We start from the raw sequence: 21,887 nt of genomic DNA, 5'->3' as shown, positions 1-21,887 counted from the left end.
GCTCCAGCCTGACTGACACAGAGAGATTCTGTGTCAAAAACACTACTCCACTCTAGCACTGGACTGAACCAACTAGAAGTTGGTTCCAAGTGTTACTTGTGTTTACAGTTCCTTTGTAAGGACAGAGATATTGTGTCAAGCTTTTCTCAGTGTCCAGGGTATTCCTTGGAATGTTTCTAGTTCCACTACTCTCTCATCTGACTTTCAGTCCTGCATATCTGCCTGCCTATTGGAAATGGTCCATCTGTCCCCTGAGACTCAAATTCCCATCGACCTCCCCCACAAACCAGCCACTTATTTCCTTGTCTCCATCCTTGCTGGAGACCCCATCTTTCTCTCAAGTGTCCAGGTCCACAAACTTGTGGAGTAAATTTTGTATACCCGTCCTTCCTCTGCTGTGTGTCACCAAGTTCAGCTTGATTTCTTTTCTTCTAAACATTGCTCACTGACATCTTTCCTCCTCGTTCCTACCACACCCACCCGAGTCCCTCCAGAGCATCAGATGCCTGGGATACCTTCTGCAGCTTCCTAAGTGGCTTCATGGCTTCATTTTTTCCAGATGTGACTTATTCTTCCAGATTAATTCTTCTTAAATCCTCCCTTTCATCTTGTTACTTCTCCATACACAACCTTAAATGGTTTCCAGTTTGTTTGGAAGCCAAGTCTGAACTACTCTGCTTTGCTTTCAAGGTTCTTCAAAGTCATCTGACTCTACTCTCCTTTCCAGTTTGGTCAGTGTCCTCCCTGCCATATAAAAAATCTTATTATAATTAGAGTGCCTGTGCCCTTCCATAAACATGTTGAAGTGACCTGGCCTGAAAGGATCCATTCCTTCCACCTACCTCTTCAACCTTATCTCTAATCTTTCTTACCTTTACTCCGTGTTCTTGACATAGATGAGTACTTATGGTTCCCTGATAACACTTGCCTCGGGAGCTTTGCACTTGCTTTCCCCTCTCCCCTTGGCATCCTCTACCTCCTGAGTTGATGCTTCCTTTATCATGCGCTCCAGGCTAAGCAACTCATATACTCCTTTAAACCACCACTGCCTCCTCTGCAGACTCCTGTCATAGCCCTTATTACATAATACTGCAGTGATTGATTTGTTTGCTGTCTACCTGATTCCTAGCTATTAGACTGTGAGCCACCCTCTCAGAAGAGTTTAGATTTGGTTTCAAAACAAGATTCCTGACCTCCACTAGCTCACAATTGTTTTGCACTCCCAGTGAATCACTTTAGTAACTCAATTGGTATTTGTTGAATGAGTAAATAAGAAACTTTCTACCTAAATTTTCACTATTCAAAGTTCAAGTAAAATCCTCCTACATCTCTGAAGACTTCTTTGACTTTTCTAGTCCTTCGCTCCTTCTCTGACACCTGACACTACTTAAAGTTTGTACTATAAAAATTAGGATTATTTCTTTAACTGTATTGCAAGTTCCTTGAAGGCAGGGATGCATATTTATATTGTGTCTGTCATTGCAGTGATCACAGTGCTGAGCACACAGTAAAAACTAAATAAATACATATTTGCTTTCTGATTGAAGTTCTATAAATTCTGTGCTTAGGAAAATGACAGCTACTAGTCTACTTGGAAAATTCTAATTCTGTTCTTAATCAATTGCAGTCATAAAATTAAGTACTAATTCATTCAGAAAATATTTAGCGTATACCTACTAATTTCCTAGCATCAAACCAGTAGTTAGGATACAGGTGTGAATGCTGTCAGTAAAGAAATTCTTCCCAGGCAAAATTAGCATTGCTACATGGAAACTGTGTACATGTCTTTCACTTTTAAATTTGAAGATTTGTAAATTTTTAGTTGGCTGATTAAATGGTTTCTGAGTGGCCACCACATTGCTTTGTGGGGAATGTCTTCCTAATTGATATTTTTTAGTGGAGAATTGAATTCATTCTTGTATCTGAGATTGTCATGGTTGAAAAATGGATAGAAGGCCGGGCGCGGTGGCTCAAGCCTGTAATCCCAGCACTTTGGGAGGCTGAGATGGGCAGATCACGAGGTCAGGAGATCGAGACCATCCTGGCTAACACGGTGAAACCCCGTCTCTACTAAAAAATACAAAAAACTAGCCAGGCGAGGTGGCGGGCGCCTGTAGTCCCAGCTACTCGGGAGGCTGAGGCAGGAGAATGGCATGAACCCGGGAGGCAGAGCTTGCAGTGAGCTGAGATCCGGCCACTGCACTCCAGCCTGGGCGACAGAGCCAGACTCCATCTCAAAAAAAAAAGAAAAATGGATAGGATGAGACCTGAATGATCTGGTCTAATTTTTTTTTTATAATCAATCTACGTCCAGAAACTAATGGATTGGACAGGACTAATCTAAGTTTTGTGTATATCACAACTGGAGGGCTCACCAGCTTACTTAGACTGACCAGATGCCACTGAGTGGTAGCTGTCATGTGGCTGTGATGACATCTCACTAGCATTACCGACCAGAGTCTCCGGGAGTATCATCAGGCACGTTCAGAGCAGAAGGGCAGACACCGCCCTGTGGTTTTCAGTTCCAACCCTTTGCTACGTCTTAGGCCAACTCTCTCACTTCTGATTTAAATCTAAGTTGAGTTTCTTGTTTTCCTGTTTCCTTATCCACTAGCTTATTCAACATTTCTGAGTGGCTACTATGAGCCCAAAGCTGTGCTTGGTGCTCAAGACACGAAGGTAAAAACAACAGAATCCCTGCCCTCAAGGAGGTCAGCAGGATAACCTAATAGTCAAATGTATCTGCCATTGTAGAGATAATATTTGACATTGCCTTATGTTGCCTTTGAAAAGCAAAAATCAATATATGAATATGTCTTTGGGCCAGAATCCCTTGAATTAATATGCATGTATAAATAAAAATGCTATTATTAATACTACTGTTGTCCTATAATATGAATATTATGGAATAAAAAGATGATGCCCAGATGACCTATTTACATACAGAGAATAAACGTTAAATAGTAATGAAAGTATTTTCTAGTAATAATCAGGTAGTTACAAACACAAAGTAACTCTTATAGGACTCTAAATTCCAGGAATTGTCTGCAAAAGTAATCCACTTCAACCATATTGTTCACGTTATTCCATTATAAAATCAAAGGTAGGACATGTTACTCTGGGGGCTAAGGCTGGTTCCAGGTTTTGTGGGACCTGAAGCTCATTAATGTGGAAGGGCTCCTTTAAAAAGTAAAATAAAATTAGAATATGCAAAATCAGGCATAGCCTAGGCAAGCGAGAACTCCTGAAACTTATACTGCATTTGCCTCACAGAAAAGCTTTCCACGGTAGGCAAATAAAAGATGAATATCCTCTCTATCCATCAGTCATAGTGTTCATGAAGCTGACATTGAAAGTTTATAATACATTTAATACATGTATAATGAATCTTTAAATTGACTTTACCCTCAGCCCAATTCTGTCCGTTTTTATGCTATTATTTGGGCTTCTTTAAAGTTTAAAAAAATATTGCAGGTATTCATTGCATAGAGACCATTTTAAGGCTATAAACTATAGCCCTGCACTGTCCAATACTGTAGTCATTAGACACATGCAGTTATTGGGCGCTTGAAATGTGGTTCGTGCAACTAAATAACTGAATTTTTAAGTTTATTTATTTATTTATTTATTTACTGAAGGAGTCTTGCTCCGTCGCCCACGCTGGAGTGCAATGGCGTGATCTCGGCTCACTGCGAGCTCCGCCTCCCGGGTTCACGCCATTCTCCTGCCTCAGCCTCCAGAGGAGCTGGGACTACAGGCGCCCGCCACCAAGCCCGGCTAATTTTTTTTTGTATTTTCGGTAGAGACGGGGTTTCACCGTGTTAGCCAGGATGGTCTCGATCTCCTGACTTTGTGATCTGCCCGCCTCGGCCTCTCAAAGTGCTGGGATCACAGGCCTGAGCCACCACGCCCGGCCTCATTTATTTATTTTGAGATGGAGCCTCGCTCTATAGCCCAGGCTGGAATACAGAGGTGCGATCTCGGCTCACTACAACCTCTGCCTCCCAGGTTCAAGAAATTCTCTCTGCCTCAGCCTCCTGAGTAGCTGGCATTACAGATGCCTGTTACCACACCCGGCTAATTTTTTTGTATTTTTAGTAGAGATGGGGTTTCACCCTGTTGGCCAGGCTGGTCTCAAACTCCTGACCTCAAGTGATCTGCCCACCTTGGCCTCCCACAATGCTGGGATTATACCCGTGAGCCACTGCACCCAGGCAAAATGAAGGTTGTATTCCCCAGGAAAATTTAACATCCAAATTGAAATATGCTGTCAGTGTAGAATTCACGCTGGGTTTCAAATCTCTGCTATAATAAAAATAATGTAAAATATCTTATTAATAATTCTTACACTGGTTACATGTTGAATGATAATGTTTTTATTTTTATTTTATTTATTTATTTATTTATTTATTTTTGAGACAGAGTTTCGTTCTTGTTGCCCAGGCTGGGCAAGTGCAGTGGTGCGATCTTGGCTCACTACAACCTCCGTCTCCTGGGTTCAAACTATTCTCTTGCCTTAGCCTCCCGAGTAGCTGGGATTACAGGTGCCCGCAACCATGCCCAGCTAATTTTTGAATTTTTAGTAGACATGGGGTTTCTCCATGTTGGTCAGGCTGGTCTCGAGCTCCCAACCTCAGGTGATTGGCTGTCCTCGGCCTCCCAAAGTGCTGAGATTACAGGCGTGAGCCACTGCGCCCAGCCTACGATAATGTTTTTAATATGTTAGTTAAATAATATATGTTATTAACTTTAATTTCACCTGCTTCTTTTTAGTTTTTAAAAATGTGGCTACTAGAGAAATTAAAACTACATACGTGACTAGGTTTACATTTCTATTGGACCAAGCTGCTTTAGACACCGACTGCTTTTCTCAAAGCGGGTATATAATTTTGGAAACCACGTACTTAAAGGATAATACTTGGGAGGGTCATGGTAGATGGAAAGCAACATTACTCAACATTACCAGTGGGGCATTTTTACCTTACTTGAGGTGGTGGAATTCCTACCACTATGCAATCCAACTGTACTCGAGTTCCTTCTGGAACTTCTCTGCTCCGTAACTTTTGAGTGAACCGGGGAGGTTGCCCCAGAGGTTCTTCATAGTACAGAGATGAAGGGGAAGACCCTGGGGTGGTGTCTCCACCAGCTGCCTCATTGGCAGCCTGCTCTGCTTCAAGCCTCTTGGCTTCCTGCTCTTCAAGGGCGTGATTCACTTCATTATCCCTGGTATCCGCAGGGATAGGGATGGGAACAGAAGATCTTTCTCGTCTTTCTGACAGATCTGAGAAACTGGAGCTGTTTTCCTGCATAACTTTGTTTTGAGATTCCAGTTTACTCTTGTGGTTTTTGCAGGCACGAGGTCTAATCCTTTTGGAGCTGTGGGATTTGAAAAGGGAGGATAGCTCTTCAATGAAGTCGGCAGCCTTATTTAAGAATACTTTTTTGGACTGGGTTTCAGAACAATACTGTGGCTTTTTTGCCTCCTGGGGGCTTTCTTTAGAGCTGGTGGGACTTCGAGGGTTATCCTGGCAGAAGTTAGGCTCAAAACTTAAATTAGGTGTGTGTTTCATCTGATCAGAAGAAAGTCGTTTTCTAGCTTGAGTTTCATCTGCCTTCTCCAAAGGGTCGTGATTGATGGCCAGTCTTGCCAGATTGACACTTTCATCTAATTCTTCTTGGCTCAGAAAGGCTGAAAGATCTGGAAGGTCATCTTGGCCTCCGCCTCCTTCAGCAGCCCCAGAAGGACTGCCAAAATGGAAAGGGTTGGAGGAAGGCTCCGCTCGACTCCTCTCATTGTTTCCCCGATGTCTGGTTTCAGCTAAATAGCTCTCTCTTAGAAGCTGAGATATCGAAGTAGAAGCTTCTACACTGTCGTCTTGCATGCTGTCACAAAATAATAATAACAAAAAGTTTGGATCATTTCTAGGGAATAACAAGTCTATGTCTACTATAGCATGGCAGATTCGTTAGAAATTAAAGCTCAAAATAAAGAATTGTCTAATTTTAATACTTTTACAAACTTACTATTTATTTATTTATTTTTGAGACAAGGTCTCACTTTGTCACCCAGGCTGGAGTGCAGTGATGCAATCTTAGCTCACTGCAACCTCCACCTCATGGGCTCAAGCTATCCTCCCACCTCACACTTGCACGTAGCTGGGACTACAGGCATGTGCCACCACACCTGGCTAATTTTTGTATTTTTTGCAAGACAAGGTTTTGCCATGTTGCCCAGGCTGGTCTCGAGCTCCTGGACTCAGGTGATCTGCTCACCTCAGCCTCCCAAATTGCTGGGATTATAGGGGTGAGCAACCGTGCCCTCCCCCTTTTATAAACTTTCAAGACTTAAATATTACTCTCAGACTATGAAATAAGTAAGAATGGAATGAAATTTCCCTGCAAATAAAGACCTGGATGATTACCACTTTATTAAACTCTTTAAATGCAAGTTCAGTTGTGAAAGCCATGACATGAATATAATAATATTAAATAACATTTCTAAGCCTGATAGTGATAATGTTGATCATGATCTTTTAGTTATAAAGCGCTTTCATACACAGAGATTTGCTCTCCACCCTCTCCTCTTTACCTTGAATGTAATAGAATTATAGAAATTGATAAAAAAAAACACTTTTAAAGTCTTAAGAAAATAATATAATAATGGAAGCCAATTTTGTATTTTTAATATTATACCCATTTATTCATTCAAACATTTACTAAAGGATGGCAAATTTGTGACTTAGGCTGTCACTATTCTCTCTCATCCTTAAAAGTTGCAGCTCAGTGATTACTGTATTTTCCCCCTTTACCTTGACTTTCCTAACACTCCACTTCTTCAGCCATCACCAATCAGAGATGGCAATGGAGATGAAGACTGTTTGCCATTCTTGGCTACTGTGTGGGAAAGTAGAGAAAAAAGTAATCTTCTAAATATTTTCTGGATTTAACATCCTATAACAGAACTTACTTCAGTTAATTTCTTTCCTTTCTCTTATATGACAGCTTATCACACATAAGGCTTCCTAGGAACGGTCCTCGTCCCCAAACTTCTAGAATGCTACCCCAAACTAACCTCTGAATTGGCAAAGTAGGCAGCCACCTTGAGAGGCAATTAGAGATGACTGAAGGGACCATCCACAGTAAAATATTTTTCCCACCTACTTGCACAGACTGAGATTGCCCCAACTAGAGCCACTTGTTTGGATAAAGTCTATTATGCCTTTTTGAAAAGATTAATCTAAAATGCAAAGGTGACAGGGTGCAATGGCGCACGCCTGTGATCCCAGCACTTTGGGAGGCCAAAGCGGGTGGACCACCTAAGGTCAGGAGTTTGAGACCAGCTTGGGCAGCATGGTGAAACCCTGTCTCTACCAAAAACACAAAAAAATTAGCTGGGCTTGGTGGTGGGCGCCTGTAATTCCAGCTACTTGGGGGACTGAGACAGGAAAATTACTTGAACCCGGGAGGCGGAGGTTACAGTGAGCCAAGATTGCACCACTGTACTCCAGCCTGGGCAACAAGAGTGAAACTCTGTCGCAATAAATAAATAAAATAAAACGCAAAAGTGTTGGAGAGCAAAGATTTGTCTACAAAAGTGTTTATCACATGATAATATTTAAAAATTGGAACCATGTTCAGTAATAAGAAATTAGTTAATTAAATTATGACATACTCATTAAATAGAACTATATGGCTATTTGTTAAATTTTGTGGAACAGTGAATAATATACAAAATAGTAATATGAAAGTATAATTGATACCCCAACTGAAAAGCTTTCTCATTTGTGCACCAACTACATGGAGGAACAGTTAAAGATATACGAAACAAGGTGCAAAATGTTATTTGAAAATGTAACTAATACACCGAAAATCCTCATTTGTAACTCAACTATTTCTTTAGCCTCGTTTAAGTTTCTGTTTATGTTTAGATGGGGGGAAAATTAAGTGCCTTATAAATCAGGATGGCTTTCTCTCTATTCATTGGACATTACTGTTTATTGTGTTTTTTTATTTCCTTCCTTCCTTCCTCTCTCTCATTCCCTCTCTCTCTCTCTTTCTCTCTTTCTTTCCTTCTTTCTTTCTTTCCAGGGTCTCACTCTCTCACCCAGGATGGAGCATAGTGGCATGATCATAGCTCACTGCAGCCTTCAACTCCTGGATTCAAGCAATTCTCCCTCCTCAACCTCTCAAGTAACTGGGACTACAGCCACGCACTACCACACCTGGCTAATATTTAACTTTTCTGTCGGAACGAGGTCTCTCTGTGTTGCCCAGGCTGGTCTCCAACTAAAAGAACCTCAAGTGATCCTCCCACCTCCACCTCCCAAAGCTCTGGGATTATAGGCGTGAGGCATTGTGCCCACCCTGTATATTGTGTTTTAACGTGACTTTGTCTTTTACTCTTTATTCTGAGATAGCTTTTACATTGAGGCAACATGGAATGAGCATTGGCCTTGGTACCAGATAGATCTAATTCCAAATTCTACTTCATGTCTTAACAATTATGTAACTTTGAGAAGTTTACTTGACTTCTTTGAGCTTTGGTTTCTTCATCTGTAAAACAGGAAAAAATCTGTTTCCCAGGGGATTGAGGATTAATAACATCAAAGGCAAAGTCCTTAAAATAGGGCCTGCCACTATAATGGGTATTCGACTGATGTTCATAAAGAACAATACTTTGGTGAAGGTGATGTTAAAGTTGAAGAACTTTAAAAAAGCTTATATTTGTGAGGAAATAGAAAAGACAATTCTTAGATGAGTTTTTTTTTTTTTTTAAAGAAGCCAATTGAGGTGTTAATGTACCTGTTCTTATGTTTATGGTTATGAGAAATTATTATAACAAAACTTTCAGGTATTCAAAATAAAGATTTCTTTAATGTTTTAATGTAGTACTTATGACCTAATACTTTGGCGTTAGATAGAACTGGGTTCAAATCCTAGTTCTGGCACTTCCTAATATCCTAGTATAAACTTGGGAAAGTTTAAACACTCTACGCCTCAGTTTACTCATCTGTAAAACAGATATAATAGCAGTAGCCATATCATAGGTAGAAGTGATGATTAATGTGCTTGGGATTTAGTAAACATTCAATAAATGGAAGTTACTATTACTATAATAATAATTATTATTATTTAACAACCATGGCCAAGTATCATGGCCTCCATTTTATAGATAAGAAATGGAGGCAGAACCAGTGAAGTGACCTGATCCGAGGTTAATTTGAAAATTATTATTTTCAAATAATTCATAGTTTCATAGTTAATTCAGTGTATCTGTATTCTATTGAAATACAGTCTCATGAGTTAACTGTGTTGACTTCAGATCTTTGTATTCTCTTTGCTTGGAGTGCTTTCTGTGCCCACCTCTTTTCACTCTCTTATCAGGCCTAATCCTACATGGTCTTTGGTTCCTGGCTGAGACATCACTGCCCTGGGATTTCTTCTCTTCCCTGAGTTGGGTACCTCTCCAATGCGCTCCCAAAGCTTGCTGTCTTTGACACAGTCTCCAAACACAGTACTTATCACAATACATTAAGTGTGTGTATTTTCTTCTCTGTCTCCCTATGTTTTGTATACCATCATTTCTGCACCCACATAGCACATAGAAGGTGGTTAATAAATAGTTGTTGAATTAATGTGTTCATTAGAATTTTCTGCTAACTCTATTATTAGCTTTCACTTTTCTTTTTTTTTAAAGACAGAGTTTCACTCTCGTTGCCCAGGCTGGAGTGCAGTGGTGCGATGTTGGCTCACTGCAACCTCCACCTCCCACGTTCAAACGATTCGCTTGCCTTAGCCTCCCAAGTAGCTGGGATTACAGGCATGCACCCCATGCCTGGCTAATTTTTGTATTTTTAGTAGAGACAGGGTTTCACCATATTGATCAGTCTGGATGGTCTTGAACTCCTGACCTCAAGTGATCCACCTGCCTCGGCCTTCCAAAGTGTTGGGATTACAGGTGTGAGCCACCGTTCCTGGCCTATCTTTCACTTTTAATTGTAGGATAAAATAGGACAGATAAAGGAGGACAAAGAAAACTTATAGACACAAAGAAAAACTATAAACTGGTAAAGGCAGTCATAACTTTAAGATGACTTTCAAGTGAAAATTTGTTTATGGTGGATAAAATAACTGAAATCATGCTTTGTTTTCTTTTTCTCTCTCTCTCTCTTTCTTTCTTTCTTTCTTTCCTTCTTTCTTTTTGAGATAGACTCTTGCTCTTATAAATGGCGCAATCTCGGCTCACTGCAACCTCTGCCTCCTGGGTTCAGGCGATTCTCCTGCCTCAGCCTCCTGAGTGGCTGGGATTATAGGCACCCACCACCATGCCTGGCTAATTTTTGTAGTTTTAGTCAAGATGGGTTTTCACCATGTTGGCCAGGCTGGAATGCTTTGCTTTTATACCAGAAGTATCAGAGAACATCTGATTATAATCAGAAACCTGGGTTTGAATCCCAGCTCCAACACTAAATAACTTTGTTCTCTTGAGAAAGTAACAACGCATCTGAATCTCAGTTATCCTCATCTGTCAGATAGGATAACAATTTTATCTTTGAGGATTCTCAGATGAAAATGCATATATAAATTGTTAAACTGATAAAATATTAGCCAAAATAAAAAATATGAAAATTTTCTTTTTTAAGCATTAATTTAAAAACTTTCTCTTTTAAGCCTTAATTTTGTAACTATTATAAAATTTGTACTTAAAAAGTCACAAGTGCTATTATAGGTACCCTATAATTCATTTATTTCATCCAATAAATATTTATTGAGCATCTACTATGTGCCAGGCACTGTTCTAGGCACTGTAGATTCACTGGTGAACAAAAGACAAAGTCTCTGTCCTAATAGAACTGACATTCTAGGTAAAATCTCAATGTTAGGAAGAAAAATAAAATAGAAAATGGGGATCGAGAATAATGGAGGAGGGAAGAAGGTGTGTTATTTTAGCTAGCAAAGTCAAGCAAAGTTTATAATGCAGTGGAGAAGTTACTTATGTGACCATCTGGTAAAAAAAAAGAATGTTCCTGACTGAGGTAGAAGTAAGCGTCAAAGCCTAAAGAGGTGAGTGTTTTGTATGTTTAAGTCAAGCCCAGTGAGCAAAGAAGTGCGTGAAAAAGAAGAGCGAAAGAAAATGAGGTCAGAAAGGTACAAGGCCAGATCATTTAAGGTCTTGCAGACCATGGAAAGGACTTCAAATTTTATTAAACCTGTGAAGGGAAAACCACTGAAAGGTTTTGAGAAGCAGATGACATGGTTTTGAAAAAGTTCAATCATGGCTGCTATGCAAAGAATCAAACTGAAGGAAGTAAGAGTGGAAGTGAGCAGATCAGTTAGGAGACAATTGTAACATGCTATGCAAGAGATGATGGTGGCTTGGATCAATGAGTGGTAGCCATGGGAGACGGCCAGAAATGCTCATATTTGAGATATCTTTAAAAGTAGAACCAATGCGGTTTGCTGATAGATTAAAATGGGATGGGAAAGAAAGGGCAGTCAAGAATGACTCCAATATTTATGCCCGAGCAACTAGGTCATTGGCAGAATCATTTGCTGGGACGAGGTAGGAGCAGGTTTCAGGAAATAAAATCATAAGTTCTCTTAAACATTTCAGCTGCAGTATTCAGAGTGTCATTTGCCTTTTTTTTTTTTTTTTTTGAGATGGAGTTCCACTTTGTTGCCCAGACTAGAATGCTGTGGCGCGATCTCGGCTCACTGCAACCTCCGCCTACCGAGTTCAAGTGATTCACCTGCCTCAGCCTCCTGAGTAGCTGGGATTCCAGGCACACGCCACCACCCCTAGCTAATTTTTGTGTTTTTAGTAGAGATGGGGTTTCACCAAGTTGTCCAGGCTGGTTTCAAACTCCTGACCTCAGTGCTGCCTGCCTCAGCCTCCCAAAGTGCTGGGATTACAGGCGTGAACCACCACGTTTGGCCACAGTGACATTTGAGTTTATTTCCTCTTTTCTGTTTCTCACAAAATGGAAAATTAGATTTTTTCCCACTTTCAAAATAAGAATGAGTAATTGCCCTCGAAAACAGATCATGGCATTGGTGAAATGGTACCAGATTGGAAATGAAACAATTAATGTGGCATCCACCATCAAGACAGACTTTAGCAAATCACATAAAATAATTTGGCAACATAGACAGCTTACTATACTTCCTTTACTTTCCTAAATATCTCTACTTTTTTCCCTAGGACCTTTCCGGAAAAGAGGATCTGCCCTAAGAACTTTCTGAAAATGTTAAGAGTCAGGTTTATGGTGGGGCACAGTGGCTCATGCCTGTAATCCCAGAACTTTGGGAGGCCAAGGCGGGCAGATCACTTGAGGTCAGGTGTTCGAGACCAGCCTGGTCAACATGGTGAAACCCTGTCTCCACTAAAAGTACAAAAATTAGCTGGGCATGGTGGCAGGTGCCTGTAATCCCAGTTACTTGGGAGGCTGAAGCAGGAGAATTGCTTGAACCTGGGAGGCAAAGGTTGCAGTGAGCCGAGATTGTGCCACTGCACTCCACACTCCAGTCTGGGCAAAAGAGCGACACTCTGTCAAAAAGAAAAAAAAGAAAGAAAGAAAGAAAGAGTCAGGTTCATAAAAACAGAAGTTTGAGGCTGACACCTTTGGACATGTTTTTCAACTCATGTTAACTCGGTGCTATCCTTCTTCAGGCTCTAAGAAGACCCTGTTGTTGGAAATACATGGAATAAACTCATTTTTTAGTTATAATATGAAAATTGAAGCTGGGGAATTGACCAGAGAATTGGCAAAACCTAGTATGAAGTAACTTGAATTCAAACATAAGTACTGAAGTATTCTGACTGTGAAGTATTAGATATTTAAATGAGAAAACAAACCTGGGTTGGAGGAATGCTGAGATGTTGGTCAAAGGGTACAAAGTTCCAGTTACACAGGAGAAGAAATGAGTTATGGAGGCCTACTGTACAGCATGGGGACTATAGTTAGTAATAATGTAATATATTCTTGAATAGCTCTAAAAGAGTAGAGCTTCAATTTTCTCACCACACAAAAAAGGGGTAAGTATGTGAGGCTATGGACATATTAATTAGCTTGATTTGATCATTGCAAAATGTATATATATAGCAAAACATTACATCATGTACCACAAATATATACAATTTTTACTTTGTCAATTAAGCCTTCATAAAGGTAAAAAAAGGAATCTTTTTTTTAATGTGTCTTTTTTTTTTCTTTTTTTGAGATAAGATCTCACTCTTTCACCCATGCTGGAGTATAGTGGTGTGGTCATGGCTCACTGCAGCCTTGACCTTTGGGGCTCAAGCAATCCTCCCACTTCAGCCTCCCAAGTAGCTAGGACTACAGGTGCTTTCTACCATGCCCAGATAACTTTTAAAATTTGTTGTAGACATAGAGTCTTCCTATGTTGCTCAGGCTGGTCTCCAACTCCTGGGCTCAAGGGATCCACCCACCTTGGCCTCCCAAAGTGCTGGGATTACAGGCATGAGACACTTGCACCTAGTTACATGTGTCTTTAAACACTGCTCTGCATTCATTATAGTGCGGGAAGTACATTCATGAAAAAAACAAAGAATGCCCAAGTAATCTAAATCTGGTTTAGAGGCAGGCCCAAAATTAGCCTAACAGTTAATAATTATTTCTAAAGAGAGTCAGAATAGGAAAAGATAAATATGTTTAAGTAACTCATCTAAAACAGGAATGAGCAGAGCTACCCTACTCACTTCATAGGTCTGTTTGTGAAAGCACTTTAAAACTGTAGAGCACCATGCAAATTTGAGGTGACCTTTTGCTGGTGATGTGTAATTAATATGCCCAGAATGCTTTTTAGGGAAAGAAAAAAATAGACTTTGCTCCCTCTCTTTAATGCCAGTATTGACCTGTTGGTTTTGCCTTCTATATCTGATGATATCACCCTAGAGAAGTATCTAAGTCAGTTCTTTTGGAGAAGTTCTTGCTGGGTCAAAAACCAGATCCCAGTGAATAGGAACCAGTCCTGGAGAGTTATGTACAGATCACCTTTTTAAAATCTGGGTGCAGATGGAGTGTACTTGGTACACTATTACAATATCCATTCCTTCACTATTACAGTGATTATCCCCATCTTAGTTTTATTTCTAGTCTATTTTTGGTGTGAATGGCATCAGTAATTTAATAAATTAGTATATACTGCATTACCAGAGTAAGAACTTGAGGAATATGGAAATGATACATCAAGAATATATGGAAATCTTATAAGACTCATTATCTCAAAGATTTTTCAGTTTGAAAGAAGAAAAGATAAATGCAGACATATGTTTACATCAGAAAAGAATGTTGAGATCAAGAGGCCGAGCAGAGATGATCTATCAGAGAATCAGCGCGAATCTGTTTAACTAGGGACACTCCTTTAAGGGCAGAGGTTAAGTAATGAAGACTTTTAGGTAATAGGTCAAAGGTGAGTAAGCCATTTTCTTATTATTATTTTATTCGAATTGGTAAAAGTAAGAATGTAGGGTAAAAAGTAAAGATTTCGTTGGAGTGGGAGAAAAAGAGACTGGCTCCTACGAAGCGTATTATGTATGTGTTTGTATCCAGAGGATGATAAACATGTAGAGAAGCGCTAGTGAAAGACACTGCAGCCAGAGCTCAAAGGTACTATTTAATCTGAAAGAGAGCAAAGAAATAGTGTAAAAAATAAATCCTATGGCCCATAGAAAGTCTAATGGAAGGCAATCAAGAAGACTTCAAGAATCTAGGATCAAAAGAGAAAAAGGGTTTGGTGGTTGTCTCAAAAGTGATAGGTATAAGAGGTTTTATGTCACTCTCAAGATCTCACCATTCACAGTGAACCAAGCTGTTATATAGGAAATCCCAAATGAGAAACCTTTGTCAATCCCTATTAACTCAAATATTTATTTTTTAAATGAAAAATTTAACTTTCGTTCTTCTGCTTCTTACTATTTGTGTCATTTTTAAGGTAATTAAAGATTTGAAAAAAGCTAACTTCCCTAATTAAATTGACATAGTACATTTGCTAGATTGAGAGAGCAGTAGGTGTCCCCAAGGGATCTCAAGATCAAGTTCTAGTTCAAGCACTTTGTCAGGAGGCTCTATTGGGCCCCTCCCTGAGAGTAGAGTGTGCTGTGACTCCGAGTGGAAGTCTGTGTAGCAGGAAGCCTGCACAGAGCTTGTCAAGGTGACTCTGGTTATACATGAACTCTGAGAACTCTATAGCTACTGCAGATAAATAGTCCCACCAACTTTTGTTCCCACCAAAAATAAATCTGCTGAAAATGTTCTTAAATTTCTAAACGGACCATTCAGTCTCTACTTGAGTTGTTCCCTTTAAGCAAATGGGTAATGTTCTAGTAGTTTTAAAAGCATTTGGTCAACCATGAAGCACCACAGAAATTTTAAAAAATATCTCTGTGTTGCTTGAGTCTTTTTCATCCTCTAGGAGAGGGGAAAACCTGTTAGGAAAACCCTTTCATTTTTTTATCTTGTTATCTAACACCATGAGACCAGCAGCATCTTTGTCAAATCTCAATGAAAAAAAAATTAATTATTCTAGGGTTGGCAGGAGGATTTGACTTATATTTTCAGGTTAGTGAACTGAGTCTACTAATGCTATTATGAGTAGGAATTAACTGTTGAAAAATTGAACTCTCACTTTTTCACATACCAACATTAGTTCGTTAAAACCCTTTCAAAATGGAACATGATTTACCTGTTGTCTCATATCTTCAAAAGCAAATTTGCAAAAACTACCACTAGTCCCAAAACCAGCTTGGATAAAAACTCATTCAACTTCTTGTGTCCGTAAATTGTGGTTCTGTGTCTGTTCTACTGAAAGTGCCTTTGTAAGCATATTGTAGTAGTGTCTATATTATAAATTGTAGATATATGGAAGACTGGGGTTTTAACACATTATTATGAGTTCCAGTAGCATTAGCCATATACTATAAGTGGGGATAGAGACACACTTCCAGAATTTGGATAGTGTTCAACTGTTTGTTTCATAGTCCATTATTATAAGATTCTGTAATGCCTATAATTTTATCTCTTGACACCTCTGTAAGTATATTATTCATATATTTCAGATTTCTTGGGATGGCCATGATTTTAAATATTTTGCTTGTAGTCAAATCGTGTGTCAGACAGTGTATCTTATTTTCTGTTTTAAAAAATATGTTTATGATAGCTATAAGTATAGACATTCTCAATTTCCTAGAAAAGGACTATGAACTTTATGTGAACTCAAGAGCTGTTATTATTGAAAGACTATAAAGTTATGACAAATTTTTAGTTTAGAGTTTGTAGGATTCATTTCATTATTACTAAAGTAATTGAATCATAGTTTTTTGATAAAGAAAACTGGATGACTATTTTGTTTCTTTCAAGCTGATGTTATTATCTTTAATAAGAATATAAAAATCTGTTGATAAGGTAATAAAATTCCTTAACACCATTACTGTAATGTTCACTTTTGAGGACTGGAAATACTTAATAATCCATCTTTTCTCTTTCTTTGCTTATACAGTTTTTAAAATATAACTCAAGATGTGCATCTAATTACTGCTAATAGTGCAATGTACCAGGCCAAACATTTGCCACTGACTGTCAAGTGTCTTTCTGATGTAGCTGAAAAGGGAGAGAGAGAGAGAAAGAGATAGAGAGAGAGAGAGAGAAAGGAGAAAGAAAGAGCAATGTCCCTTGAGCAAGACTTTCTGCAGCTGTTGTGTACATTAATCCAGGGAGCAGATCTTCCAACACTAAATATAGCAAGCGTATCCTTTTACATGTTAAAAAAAATTTAAAATGAAAGTCTTTATGCAGGCATATTATTTTAGATTCAACTTCCTTTAAAAAGGAAATAGGCATTGCATACATATTCTTTTTATAAACAACACTCTTTTAATAAACGAATGTGTGGAAAATGCCAATGAGATATGCAACATGTCACAACTTCCTCTGTCGAGATATTTTTCATTAGGAACTCAAGTAGGCTGTGATCTCTGTGAGTCTCATCAATCCCCTCCAAAATCTTTACATGTGGAAAGCTTTATTTTTCACTTAATTTCATGTCCCATCATATGTAATTAGACAGTTATCCTAGGTTTCATTTCAAGTAACAGTAATGAGTTCTTTGAAATATTCGCTTTTCCACTGTCAGTGCCCTGTTATCAAAACACACTTGTGAACTTAAATCTGGATATTACCTTTCTTTTCTGAGTTGACCCAGATGAGGATGTCCAATCCAGGCACTCCACTGCAATGATAATTATCCAGGGAGAACTTTTAGATGAAAGCACAGGAGAAGAGGGAAATTCTTCACGCCCTTGGAAATAAAGAGTAGCCGTCCATAGAGAGTGAGGAGTTAACCTTAGTTTCAGTGAAGATGGCTGTAAGAAGCTGGACAACCTGTCACCACCAGAGCCAGAGCATTTGTCAGCTCACAGGTCCCAAGTTATTTTGAGCTGTATAAACCATGTGCCTGTGAAACATTCCACCTGATTGGACAGGAGAAAACTGAGCAAAGGGATTCCATAGCAGGACAGCACCTATAGGGGGTGGGGGTCAATCAGTTCTTTTACCTATAGAATTTCCCTTATAGCCAGAGGCCTAAGTTATTTATTGATTGATGTTTGGAATGAACACTAAATGCATTATATCATAGTTCATCAGTCCAAACAATGACATTATTTTTAAATGTATGAAAACTCTTAATTTTTAAGATCTTTAATTTTAATCAATAGGAAGTTTACTCTCATTAAATCACTGATACATTTTAGGAAATTTGACTGTGAAAAGCCAACAGAAGCTAAGGTCTAACGTTTTAAAGCTGAGAGCTTTTTTGAATTGTTTGTCCAAAGGCTAAGCAAAAGTTGAGAAGGTAATTAACGTTAAAAATTCCTTGGCCGGGCACAGTGGCTCACGCCTATAATTCCAGCGCTCTGGGAGGCTGATGTGGGCAGATCACCTGAGGTCAGGAGTTCAAGACCAGGCTGGCCAATGTGGTGAAACCCCATCTCCACTAAAAATACAAAAATTAGCCAGGTGTGGTGGCGCATGCCTGTAATCCCAGCTACTCAGGAGGCTGAGGCAGGAGAATTACTTGAACTGAGGAGGCAGAGGTTGCAGTGAGCCGAGATCGCACCACTGCATTCCAACATGGGGCACAGAGTGCACTCTGTCTCAAAAAAATAATAAAATTTAAAATAAATAAATAAATAAATAAACTTAAAAAAAAGTTAACCTGATTGCTTAGTATAGATTAAATGATGCTATAACATTATCAGTCATGGTAGAAGCCAGGACTTTGAAAATTCAGACTTAAATGCTAGTTATTATTCTTTAAAAGGGTCATTCTTAGATTCTGATAGCATGAAATACATTGGTTAAAATCTAGCTTTCTTAATTAAGTCACACAACTGCTTATAGGGTTCCTTCCTAGTCATTCATTCGATAATCATTTACTTAATGCCTACTGTGTACCAGGTACTGAGTATAAAGCAGTGCACAAAATACACAAAAATTTCTGACCTCATGGAATTTACGAAGAGATCTTTATCCTCTTCAGTCATTGTGAGACTATTTATAGTACATTGAACAGATATAAAATTTCTTTGTTTATTGTGATAGCACTGGAGGTTTAATTACACTTTTTTTATGTGGTTTTAGGCTTACACAGGCAAAAAACAATGAGGAACACTTTTAAATAATTCAGATTGAAATAACTGGTATTGAGGAGAGAAGAGGATACAGGAGGAAATGAATTATCTGGATAGGTTATTCTCATTACTACTGTAATCCAGAGCTTCAATGTACAGATTCATTTGCTCTCTTACCTAATCTTGTGCTGATACTAATGTCAAGACCACTTAATTGACTTTCTGCATATTCTATTTATGTGGATATGCCAACAATTTATTTTTATTTAAAAAGAGGATCTTCCTCCACTATCCCACTCAGATCTTAAGCCATAATCAATGTAAGTGCTGCTGGGTCTTGGGTGGTTCTCTCCCACAGGAAAGTAGAACCTCTATTTCAGGTGGCTAGTAAAGGCAATGTCGAAACACAGTAAAAAGTAAACACATTTTTACTTTCCTGCAAACTGCCATGATAAGCCTGGTATTCTACCTTTTACCCGGGTATAGAATACTAAGGTTGAAGGAGACTCATACTAAAAGGTAGAATAAAGCTGGTTGGGCAGTGAAATTAGGAATCTATATAAAGAATTAAAGTAGGTTTAAAATGCAAAAGAAGAGTTACAGAAAAAAAGAAGCCGGCCGGGCGCAGTGGCTCACGCCTGTAATCCTAGCACTTTGGGAGGTCGAGGCAGGCGGATCGCTTGAGCTCAGGAGTTCGAGACCAGCCTGGGCAATGTGGCAAAACCCTGTCTCTACTAAAAATACAAAAAAATTAGCTGGGCGTGGAGGTGCGTGCCTGTAGTCCCAGCTATTCAGGAGGCTGAGGCAAGAGAATCTCTTGAACCCGGGAGGCAGAGGTTGCGGTGAGCCAAGATTGTGCCACTGCACTCCAGACTGGATGACAGAGCAAGACTCTGTTTTACATAAATAAATAAATAAATAAATAAATAAATAACCAAAGAAATTCTGAATGGCAGTCATCTTTCTCTTTTCATTTTTACTGCAGCATTTTCAAATACAGATACCATACACAATTTTTGAGCTCTTTGAAAAAAAAACTGAATATAAATGTTTTAAATAAATAATATTTAGCAATTGTGAACACTTTGGTTGTAATACATCAAATATATTTTAGATTTTAGTTTTTAAAAACTAATTTCTGTTCCCAAATAAGCCAGCTACCACCTTGCGTATCTTCAGTCGCAATTGTATAAACATTATACCACAAACCTACTAGTTCAAGATTTCATCAGAGTTTATTGATACCAAAAATAATCTTTAAAACTTTTTAATGCCCAACATAGTTAAAAACAAACTTTGTTAAGTGGCAAGCAAACACAAGGTTGGTTACAAGCCTTCCTATAAAGTTGAGTGGCTCATCCAACACATGTGTTTCTTGTGGTTTGAACACGATCCTGTCCTTGCCTTCAGCTGTTTTCTTAATTCAGTCAGTCAGCCACAGAAACAATTTACTCACATTGGGATGATCCACAGGAATGCCAAGGAATCTGGAAGATCTATGACAGAGGAAGTCTTCATTTGGATGAAAAGCATGGGAGAATTTCCATGCTATTAGATTCATATAAAATGTTTGCATTTGCTATTTTTTTATATCACTATAGGCTCCAGTTCTCTAAAACAAATTACTCACATATATCAAAGCTTCAATAAGTTTTGCTTGAAGTTCATAGATTCATCTTGACGTATCCAGTATCAGATGAAAAAATTAAACAAAACCTCTATGCCGTATTTTTGAAAAACAGAGACTGTACATATTTTTTAGCCATTTTTAATGAGAAAAAATTTCACAGCAAAGACAAGTTCTTGACCATCCAAAACAATAGATGGGTAGTGGATTATAAAAGATCTTATACAAAAGGCATGACAACAATGTAATTGAAAAAGACAATGAAACCGTTAAGAAATTTCTTTTTCATCTGAACTACTGAAAATGCTTGCCTGGGAAAACTAAAAACATTAAAAAAAACTACTTAAAAGTTCAAAACCCACTTAGTTTTAAAAACTAAAAACATTTTAAAAAACTAAACAGAACACCTGCTTTAAAACATTATCCTGAGAAGTAAATTTGTGGTTACCTGTCTCAGGAGAAGCACCATTCCTATATCAATCAACCAGGATGATCTAAAGTCCAAATCTCACTGCCTAACTTGTGTCAGACACAAAAGTGGCATGAAGGAAACGTGATACTGCCCCGCCAGAGTAATGAAGGGTATTTACAGGGTTCCGTTGCAGATCCAGGGACAGTCATTTAGAACAGATTGCTCTTTCAGATCAACTTTAATAACTCAGTCTGCACGATGTTCTTAGCCTGGAGGGCTGGTGGGGGTGGATAATGACTAAGATGACTAAGGAAATAGGCTTTCTTGATTTCTCCTTAGACTAAAAGAAAATAAGCGTGAAGAAATTCTCAATAATAAAGCATGTGGAATACAGAAGGTATTTATACACAGGATGCATATTACATGTATAAATATCTTTATTTGGTACCAAACTGGGACTATGGTCAAGGCATTTAATAAGGTAAATATGGAAAAACAATCAATTATTACAACACTTCCTGTTTGTTCCCCTAATTTTAAGGTGATTAAATTAAAGCTTTACTATGTGGTTTGCATTAAAACACAACAAAGCTTCCTTTACTTGTGTTTTTGGTATGCAGTACATATCAAAGTTTACACTTTTCAAAAAGTATTATTTCCAAGAAGAAAATCTATTCAGAACTTTTTAAAAGAGCACTCTGAGACTAAATCACTGAAGAAGTCTGGAACAATTGTTGTCACGTACGTACTCCTGAAGGTATACAGTTAAATCCTACTTCTCACTACATTAATATAATGATTATATTAACACACATAAATATGCTATAGTCTTGGTAGAAATAAGTTAATATTCCTTAGCTATGCGCTAGGCTCTTTGTGTATGTGTTTTATTTAATGAATTCCCTTAACGTCTTTGAAGTAGGTATTGTTATAATTCTCATTTTACAGATGAAAACTTGAGGCTTAGAAAGAAGTTTAAAACTTGCCCAAGATCACACAACAAGTAAGTGACTGAGCCAAAATTGAACCGGAGTCTGTGTTCATAACCACTGCAAATATTCAAATGATTATATTTCCAACATATTTGTGAAAAATTAAAAAATAAAAATGAATAGAAAACATATCAGGCCAGGTGCAGTGGTTCATGCCTGTAATCCCAGCACTTTGGGAGGCTGACGTGGGTGACTCACCTGAGGTCA

General features: G+C 38.5%; 1 protein-coding gene across 6 annotated transcripts in view; it reads right to left on the bottom strand.

Moving 5' to 3' along the window:
* Positions 1-20,851, bottom strand: part of MYPN (myopalladin) — a 106,137-nt gene extending 85,286 nt beyond the window's left edge. The window contains exons 1-3 of one of the 6 annotated variants that reach the window (XM_011926913.1): positions 20,725-20,791; positions 17,198-17,316; positions 4,981-5,883 (exon numbers count right to left, since the gene is read on the bottom strand). In XM_011926913.1, coding sequence (XP_011782303.1) covers positions 4,981-5,882 — 902 coding nt within the window. In that variant the 5' untranslated portion in view covers position 5,883; positions 17,198-17,316; positions 20,725-20,791. Of the gene's footprint in view, positions 1-4,980; positions 5,889-12,620; positions 12,685-17,197; positions 17,686-20,105; positions 20,368-20,724 lie in introns of those variants that run through there. The other 5 variants (XM_011926949.1, XM_011926922.1, XM_011926940.1 and 2 more) reach the window with 5 other exon arrangements.
* Between the last annotated feature and the right edge of the window lie 1,036 nt (positions 20,852-21,887).

Source organism: Colobus angolensis, unplaced genomic scaffold (genome assembly GCF_000951035.1).
Source record: "Colobus angolensis palliatus isolate OR3802 unplaced genomic scaffold, Cang.pa_1.0 Scaffold12, whole genome shotgun sequence".
Classification (NCBI taxonomy): domain Eukaryota; kingdom Metazoa; phylum Chordata; class Mammalia; order Primates; family Cercopithecidae; genus Colobus; species Colobus angolensis.
The sequence above is the reverse complement of the archived record's forward strand: the minus strand, read 5'-3'. Positions and strand labels throughout refer to the sequence as shown.